Below are 9,411 nucleotides of genomic sequence, written 5' to 3'. Positions count from 1 at the left end.
TTTTCATTATCCTTGTCTTTTATGATTCACCTCTTTATGAATTTGATCTCCATTTGTCTTTGGGGCCTCAGGGGAATATCGTCAGCACACGTGGTCCTGCAATGTAGCCTGCAAAACATGACTCATGGTCAGACGTGCGGCAGCAACAAAAAAAGGGGCGGTTCGTGGTCACTAGAATATGGTGTCTGTAGGAGTCTGCCTACCTGTCTGAATTTTAAAATGCTAATTAAACAGAAAGGAGCCCTGGTGGTGCAACCCTTAAGCAACTGACCACGAATTGCACCAGCCATGCAAATTAGTAAAGTTTATCTCAGACTGGATGTCCACTCTTGTAGAAAACAAAGGGGTTCTCTCCTTCTGAAAATCAGGTGCCACCTTCAAGGCGTGTGACTGTCTTGGCTTCCTCCTCTCCACGGAGCTGGGCTGTCTGGACCTTGTGAATGGAGGCAGCCCATTTGAATAGACATCCCAGTGCTCTACCCCAGGGCAATGGATGCTATTTGCAAATTTTAAAGGAATTTTTTGCTATCTTAAATTAAAACGGTTTCTCAACCTGTTCGCTTGGCTTTGAATCCTCACCAGGGCCAGGCGTTCTTTGTGGTTCTTTGTGCTCGTGGGACCGGAACTGGGCTTGGGCAGACAGATGATGAAACCTGGTGCTCACCTGCAGACACCAGGCTGTGAGTCAAATGGCTATCCCCAGCGACTGACAGGAAAATGGAAGCAATTATCTGGATCATTCAGGCAGAAGAATTTCTGAAGCTCTTTTTGCCTTGAACAATCCAGATAATTGCTTTCCATTTACACTTGTACTGGCAGTAGAGACCCGGGCAGAGACTGCTCTCCAGGAGAGAGCTACGTACATACAGAGAGAGTGCTCAGAGAGGGAAACAGGGAAGGGGGAGGGGGCAGAAAAAACGTCTCCGTGTTGGCCTTGATTCCTATGAGGCGCAAGCAAGTCAAAGGGAGGCTGTTCACTTTTGCCTGAGTGAAACCGATAATTCCCTGTCGCCCCTTTCATCCCCACAGTGTCACGTGAAAGCCTTTTGAGATTTGCCTGTGGCAGTGATTCCTTCTGGGGAGCTTCACTGTTCCAGAGGGCGGATTCCTCAGTTCCTTTGTTACTATTTTAGTGGCCATTGAATAAAAGAGACGATTCCAGGGCTGGACGTTTCTTTTTATCTGTTTGAGAAAAGGAGTGTTAGTCTCACATTGTCCTCTGAGGGAAGGTGACATCTTCTCAGGGGTCATGGATCCCTCTTCAGCTCAGCTGTGGAATCTCTGCTCTTTGCTCTGATCACTGCCCGCACCTCCAGGATCCTTGCCTTTCTGCAACATGTTGCTGCCATGATGATCTCAGCAGAGGGGCAGGTGGTCTTTTCCATCACCCTTCCACACCCTCCCTCCACTCCCACCCAAGTAATTCCTTCAAATACCCAAGCCTGGTGGGTACAGAGAAAGATGGAACTAATCCTCAAAACAAAATTCAACTTTGTTTCCAGCATCCAGTAGATCAAGATTCAAGACCATCCATATCAAACCAAAGCCATTGTCATTGTGTTGATCCCAACTCATAGTGACCCTGAAGGCATACTAGAACAGTGCCACAAGGGTTCCAGCTTATAAATCTTTACAGGAGCAGACTGCCCTAGCTTTCTCAGGGAGCCTGGTGGATTTGAACCACCCCCTTTCAGTTAGGACACAATAAACTCCATCATCCGTTTCTTAATCTGATTTCCTGACCAAGTTGAATTGGCAGTAAAATCTAGACCAGTGTTGCCCAATAACAATACAATGTGAATTGCCAATATAATTAAAATTATTTTCCTAGTAGGTAGATAGCTCCAGTCACGTGGACTCTGAGTCATGGAGGCCTTGTATCTAGCAGAACAAAATCTTGCCTGGTCCTGCATTATTCTCATGATTGCCAGCATGTTCAAGTCTATTGTTGGGGGGATTCTGCCCATGTATTTCCACCGAGATGCCCCCTTGCCTTTGTCAGCTGTCTACTTCATCAAATACGAAGCTGTCGTCCAGTAAATGATCCCGTCTGATGGTTTGTGGGGCAGATAATGTTCTCATGATCCACGGAGGTTTCATTGACAAATTTTTGGAAGTAGAGCTCCAGAATTTCCTTCCTGCTCTTGTCTTAGGTTGCAAATTCTTTTGCAACCTGTCCACCACGGGCTACTCTGCTGATATTTAAAATACCTGGGGCACAGCTCCAAGGATCACAGCCACACAGAAGATAGCTTTGTACAACAAATGGAAAGGCAGGGAGTGGGGTTGAAAAAGACATTTTATCATTGATATGTTTTACAGAACATGACCCAGTATTTTCATCTCAATATGCAAAGAATATAAAAACAGTGTTAGTGAGAAATATTACATTTTAAAAACGAGTTATGCTTCCAAAAATTCTGTTTATATTTTACACTGAGTACATCTAGTTTGGGACATTCCATATTCATCAGAAATGCTCAATCTATATTTAGAGTTCATGAAATGTACAATATCAAACAGTCGATTTCACATGCCCAGTGGTTCTAATTGCACCTACAAGTTTTCTTATGAGGGATTTAAGAACTGTTTTGGAATTTAGTTTTCATTAACAATGACTTAATTCCATCATCGGTGATCCAGGTAAAAGTCGATTTCACTAAGTAAGATTGGTTAGATGTCAATTAACCAAGGAAAATTAAAAATCATCTCACAAAGCACATTAGCTACACTTCAAGCGCTCAGATGCCAACCTGACTGTGGTTGCTCTAAGGGACAGCACACATTTAGAGAGCTGGTGCACAGCGGATCGAGCCAACGTGATTATTTGTTTTGCTGTGTGTCCAAGGATGGCTCCAGGATAGGCCCGTGAGAAACATTCTCTTTGTCCTTCAGGTTGCCTTTTGAATTCCTTTCACTGAATCCAATCAAGATACATATGTCTCCTTATTGCCCATGGGCATGCCACACTCATTCAGCCTCCATCCTGTGACTGTTCCTGCCTCCTCACTTAGTCTCCATAGTCCCCGACATCAGTGAAAAAGGCAGTGGTACCATTCACATCTTTCATGCTAGAGCCAAGGGCTGATCCCCAGCCAATGAATGACCTCATGTGCAGCCCCCGCCCCCTGTCAGTGAAGGCTCGCTTGCTGATCTGATGCTGACCCCGTCCAAACTAAGGGGCACCAGGAGAAAGGTCTGGTGATTCACTTCTGAAAAGAGCCAATAAAAACTCTAGGGACCATGGCAGTCTAAGTCTCTACCCCTCATGGGGATGGTACAATGTTTACTTAAGCATGAAGTCATCATAAATTGGGAGCAGATTGATGACAGCTAACATCAAATAAGGGATCACCAGCAAGCTTTAGGAGTCCCGGTAACCTTTGACATAGTATGCAACAGCTCATGAGTATAGAAATGTTTGTTTTGTTTTGTTTTTCGGCTATGGAAAAGGTCTCTAAATTTCATGCCATATTAAAGGAGCCAACAGAATGTTATGAGCCACTATGTACAGGCATTTGCTGAATAACTTCAAATACCCAGGTTATTGTTAGGCACCATGGAGGAGGGTCTGCCGCATAGCAACTTATGTTCGGCAGAAAGAGATGGTACCCGGTTCTGCACCATCCTCACAACCATTCTCAGGTTTGCGCCCCTTGTTGCAGCCACTGTGTCGATTATCTTGTCAAAGACTGTCCCCTTTGTCGCTGCCTCTCTGCTTAAGCAAGCATGGAGCCCTTCTCCAGAGATTGGCCCCTCCTGAAGACAGGTCCAAAGGCTGCGAGGCAAGACTGACATCCTGGCTTCCAAGGAGCATTCTTGGCTGTCCTTCTTCCGAGATAGATTTGTTCTTTTGGCAGTCCGTGGCTCTTTCACTATTCTCTTCAAGCACAATCCAAAGGCATCGATGCTTCTTCCATCTCCCAGATTCAATGTCCAACTTTTACACGCATATGAGGTGATTGAGAAGACCATGGCAAATCTCAGTGCCCCCAACTTTTTACACAGTTAAAAAAATCATTTTATGGAGGACTCATACAACTTTTATCACAATCCATCCATCCATCCATCCATCCATCCATCCATCCATCCATCCATCCATCCATCCATCCATCCATCCACCCATCCTATTGTATATAATCTTCCATCCCGATCTTGGCTTGCAGTCTTTCGGAGATTGCACCTGGCAACCGGTGCCACGTGCCGAGCGCCAATTCCAAGCATCCCGGTCCTGCCCCCTTCAGGTGGAGCTACTACAAGTCCCGGGGTTCGCTGCGGCGGGCTCAGAGCAGCCGAGGGCTGGCGGAGCTCCGCAGTGACGTCATCACCGGGGCGGGCCCGGAGGGGAGGGCGGGGCGGAGGGCGGGGCCGCGGAGGCTGCGGAGCGCCGGGTGCTGATGCAGGATGGCTGAGCGCGCAGGAGCCCGGGAGGTCTGAGCCGGGCGAGGCTCGCTCCCTGCGCACCGCCTCGTTCGCCCGCCGCGTGCTCGCGGGCAGGTGGGCCCGGGGTGCTGGGCAGGGACAGGGCTGGGCAGTTTTGCCGCGGGCGGCGCCAGGGGCTGGTAGGCTTGCCCACCTCCTCGGGCTCCGAGCGGCCGGAGCTGCCCAGCTGCCCGAGTTCGCGATGACCTGCTGAGCAGCGGAGTCGGAGGCTGCAGGAAGCGGCCTCGCTGCGGGCGGTGCGGTTCGCGGCCTCCTCCCTCGTGGTGCCCAGCCCGGGCCCCCAACCCATCCCCGCTCTCCCTCCCTGTCTCCGGCCGAGATGGCGGATCCAGCCGAATGCAGCATCAAAGTGATGTGCCGGTTTCGGCCCCTCAACGAGGCGGAGATCCTCCGTGGGGACAAATTCATTCCTAAATTTAAAGGCGATGAAACCGTGGTGATCGGGGTAAGTGGCCGGGGCGTCTGGCCTCCCCTCTTGCTTCGCGCCGCAGCCCCGCACCCCGATGTCCCAGACGGAGCGGAGATGCTCGGGGAGCCCCTTCGGACATCCCTGCAGGGCTCACCACCTACGCTTGGGTGGACCCGAGGAGTGACCCCCTACCCACCCACCCCTAGTGGCCTCCAGGTTGGGTGGAGGGGCGGCTGAGGGTAGAGGGGGTGGGGGTGGGAGGCGAGGAAGGGCTCGGCGCCGCCATTGTTCGCGGGGTGGGGGCCCGGGTGGGCCTATTGTTCCCCACCCTGGCCTTGCTTCGTGGGTAGGGTTAGTGTACCCTCAAGCTGGGGTGCCCAGCCTCCCTGTAAAGTATGTTCTATTCAACCCACAAATGCTGCCAGACCCGAGTTCGATTTACCCAATACTTGGACGGCTCATCTCCCAGCCTTATCAAAAATGAAGGGAAGATTGACCAGAAATGCTGGCCTGGATTTGGAGCTCCCACGGTGGAGTGATGTAGACCTGGCCACCCAGGCGTTTCACCTTGCCCCGCGCGGTGGCATGGCGTGGGGGAAGGTACGCTGTTGGCCTGGATGTCCCCCAGAGGCCTGGTGTATTTCACTTCCCTTTGCCAACTCCCTGCTGTGGTGAAACCCCACCCCCCAATATTGACGCCCCCCCCCCCTTAGGTTTCTCAGACTCTAGGATGTGCTTGTTAGGGGTGGAAGAGATTGTGCCCCCAACTGTGGAGCTAAGGAGCCCAGATCGTAACCGAATGGCCCCCGTGGGCCAAAGCAGAAGTGACATTGTGTGGTTAGGGGTCCCCTCCCTCGGAACCTCTTTTTCACCTTTCCCTCCACTTAGCTCCCTTCTGCAGCTAGAGCTGCTGGTGGGGGTGGGGTTGATGGATACCATTGGATTTTAGTTTTTATGGAAAAGATCAGCCCTGCCCTTCATCCCTTCCCCCTCGGGGTCCCCAGCATGTGGCTGATGGGGCCCCCCTTTGTATTTCAGCGGCGTGGGGAGGGACTGAGTTAATGGGAGCCTTCAGGTCCCCGCTGACATGCTCCTCCTGGAGGAGGCTGCTGCTGCCGCCGCCGCCTTCCCTTCCCCAGCATTGATTAAATGATGTCATCCTGATCACTGAGCATGCTCCGACTACCCCCTCTCTCCCAAAGTCCCCCCCCCCCCAAAGTGGCTGGTGTATTTAGGTCAAATGATTGACAGGTGACTATTGCACCGAGGGGCTTGCTGAAGCTACCCTGAGTTTGTCTGCCGCACTGGAGGCCCGCGCTTGCCAGGGCCCTGCTGGTCTACAGCATCTTGGCCCAGGTTGTCTGCCGCAGCCCTGTGAAGGGCCCCGGGGACCAGCAGGTGCTATCTGTACTAGTAGGCTGATGCCCTCCACGGCTGGGGACCCGAAGCAGGGCTTCAGTGCACACCTCGCTTACCAAAGCACTTTTTGACGGCCCTCTTCCCCACTCCCCTCCTGCGTTCACAGCGACCGGGAAACCTTGACCTCCAAATGCTATGCGGATGGGCGTTCTTTTTGACACTTGATCTGCAAGGGTGGGAAACAGGGTTTTAGGATGTATGCCACCGTTATTGCTGAGGAGGGAAATTCGACAGTTAATGGCAGACAAGGGTTAGTGACATATTCGTGGCCAGAAACCGAGGCTGATGCAGGCTTGTTTGGGTTAAAGTTCTCAGTCAAGGTCTGCCTACAGTTGGATCCACTATTTCTGAAGCCAGGGCTGACTTTGGAATAGATAGAGTGGGAGCTACACAGAACAGCCAGTTCCTACTTCCTGACTGATAAGACATTTTTACCAGATAATTGTGTAGCGCTAGAACATGTCCTGGTGACCTCTTTTTTCCCCAGAGCCTTTTAAGAAGAGCCTGGAGAGATTTTACTTTTTTCTTTTAATAAAGTAAAATAGCAGAACAATTGGTGAAGTAATACTTTATCTTCTTTTTATTTATTTTTAATCCCTCTTTAGTATACTGTGATATTAATATGACTGTCTCCAATATAGGTATATTATTTTCCCATCTAAAAGTATATTATCTTATATTATCTTAATACCTGGAAGCAAAGTCACTGTATAAAATAGCAAGTAATTTGAACAAAAGTTTTTGTGTGTGAATACAGGAGTGGCTTGTCAGCTGGAAATTGATTTTTTTGCTTATTTTACTAGAAACCTTAAAAATAATGACCGATTTTCAGCTTTTTTTGGTGTGTGTGTAAACAAAATGTTATAAAGGAAAACACTTATATATGAATATGCTCTATAGTTTAGTGACTCTTCATCAAGTAACTACCCCTGTAACCATCTCCCAGATTAAGCAACAGAACACTTCCAGAACCCGTACGTGTCCAAAATGCCCACTTCTGGTCACCACTGCCCCACCCCTCAGGGCAATTACTATTTGATTTCTAATGCCACAGATTAGTTTTTCTTGTTCTTTAAATTGCATGTACATACAGCCATACAGTATGTGCTCTTTGGTATGTGGCCTTTGTTCAACATCTTGCTTCTTAGATTCATCTGTGCTGTGGATGGAACAGTTCATTCATTCTCATTGTTCTGCATCCAATCCAATCGGAGGCCATGGGGGGGGGGTCTATTCTGACTCACAGTGGCCCACGTATGTCAGTGTAGATCTGTGCATTGTGCGGTTTTCAGCCCTTTTGTCTGAGGCCCCGCTCAACCTTGGACAGCAACATGGACAGAGTATGTTAGCAGTTTGCATCACCCAGGGACTCCATGTAAATAAACCACAATCGATTGATCCATTGACTGGTGGTGGGCGTCTGAATAGTCTCGGATTGGGGTCAGTATAGACAGTGTGAGAGTGGACATTGTTTGACACCTTCTGGAACATAGGTGTATAGAACGGAAGACTGATTGATGCTAAAGGATTTTGGGATGAGTTGGCTTGAGTTAGGGTCTTTCCCATTTCTAATTAATAATGTATAGCTAAAGGCAATGACTCTAACAGACTGCATCAGGCTGTACACCCTGAGTAGAATGGGACCCAAGTCCGATCAGTTGCAATCAACGGAAACGGCTCCCGGGGGACTGCTTCATGTGAATATTCCCTTCCCTGTGTAGACTGTGGCTGCCCAAAGAGCCCGGAACCTAACAGATAGTGGTGACGTTCATTTCCAACAGACACCGAATGGATTTCAGTGGATCGGGTTAGTCCAAATCTAAAGTCCTTGAGATTCTTTGTGTTTTTTAAAACTCGTACCCAACCCGAAAGGAACTCTTTTCTTCAAAGGACTGTTCCATTCTTAGTAAGGCGTGTGCTCATAGCCCGATTTCACACGCAGGGTTTTTAAGATCTCCTTTGGGAGAAAATGCCTGGGATTGGAGGAGTTATCATCACCATTCTTTCATCTCGTGCACAATTTTACTTTCTTGACTGTCTCAACCTCCATCTCTTACCACTTTGAACTCCTTTAATACTTATTTTGCACGTCATCTTTTTGCCTTAGACCAGTTGGTTCTCAACCTTCCTAAGGTCGTGACCCTTTCATACAGTTCCTCATGTGGTGGTGCCCCCCCGAACCATAAAATTATTTTCGTTGCTACTCCATCACTGTCATTTTGCTACTGTGAAAAGGCGACCCACAGGTTGAGAACTGCTGCCTTAGATCTTATCATTTAGCTAACATAGTAGGCCATGAGGGGCTGGGCAGAGGGGAACAAGGGCCATCTCTATTTTGCTTCTTTGTACTTCTCAGGGCCTTGCCCACCCCATCCTGAAACCAAATTCATTGCCATTAAGTCCATTTCAACTCATAGCAACCCTGTATAGGGTTTCCAAAACAGTATTCATAGGCGCAGACAAGCCTCATCTTTTTCTCTTGGGGCAGCTGGTGGGTTCGAACCTCTCATCTCTTTTCCTGTAGGAGGAGCTTAGTGATAGTGATTGTTCTCTTGGTTGATTCTGGAAATCGTTACTTTGATAGGATGGATTTATTTATGGACCCTTAAAATAAGGGGCTGTAGGCTGTAGGAAGTGGTTAAAAATCAATTTTAAGAGAATTAGCATTCTTCTGGGTCAGAGTACATTAGACGTAAATATTATCAAAAACTTGGAAAGAACTGTATTCACCTTTGTTAGATTGAGGCAAGCTAATGACACTGGTGGTGAGCTGGACTTGGAGGGTGGGGAGGGGTGCCTAGTGATTGATTAAGACAGGGATTCATTCCCATAATAGATCAATTCTGCAGAGGAAGATATTGAATTTACAGCCTTTCTCAAGAGTACTTCATTTGCTGCTGAAAATCCTGGCATGTGATCCGTTACTTTGGGCACTGCCTATTGGTTTTGCTATGACTGTTGGCTGTCCTAGCAAAACAAGCTTCTGGGATCTTGTTAAAGATGGTGCTTCCTTTCAAGGCATCGAAGCAAAACATAGCCACCAGCCCTGTGCTGCTTAGTGGTGTGGAAAGGACCCTTTGTCCCCTGGAGCCTGGATTAGTGCAGGGCAGGGGATGGACAGGCGGGGAAGGGCAGGGGCA

The 9,411-nt window shown here is 48.7% G+C and overlaps 1 protein-coding gene across 1 annotated transcript in view; it reads left to right on the top strand.

The window, feature by feature from the left end:
- The first annotated feature begins 4,398 nt into the window (after positions 1–4,398).
- KIF5C (kinesin family member 5C) overlaps positions 4,399–9,411 on the top strand; it is a 205,416-nt gene continuing 200,403 nt past the window's right edge. Inside the window, exon 1 of the mRNA XM_075529815.1 lies at positions 4,399–4,888. Within this exon, the coding sequence (XP_075385930.1) occupies positions 4,763–4,888 (126 nt within the window). The 5' untranslated portion in view covers positions 4,399–4,762. The remainder of the gene's footprint in view (positions 4,889–9,411) is intronic.

The sequence above is a fragment of the Tenrec ecaudatus genome, chromosome 13, assembly GCF_050624435.1.
Source record: "Tenrec ecaudatus isolate mTenEca1 chromosome 13, mTenEca1.hap1, whole genome shotgun sequence".
Classification (NCBI taxonomy): Eukaryota; Metazoa; Chordata; class Mammalia; order Afrosoricida; family Tenrecidae; genus Tenrec; species Tenrec ecaudatus.
This window is presented reverse-complemented; position numbering and strand designations above follow the sequence as displayed.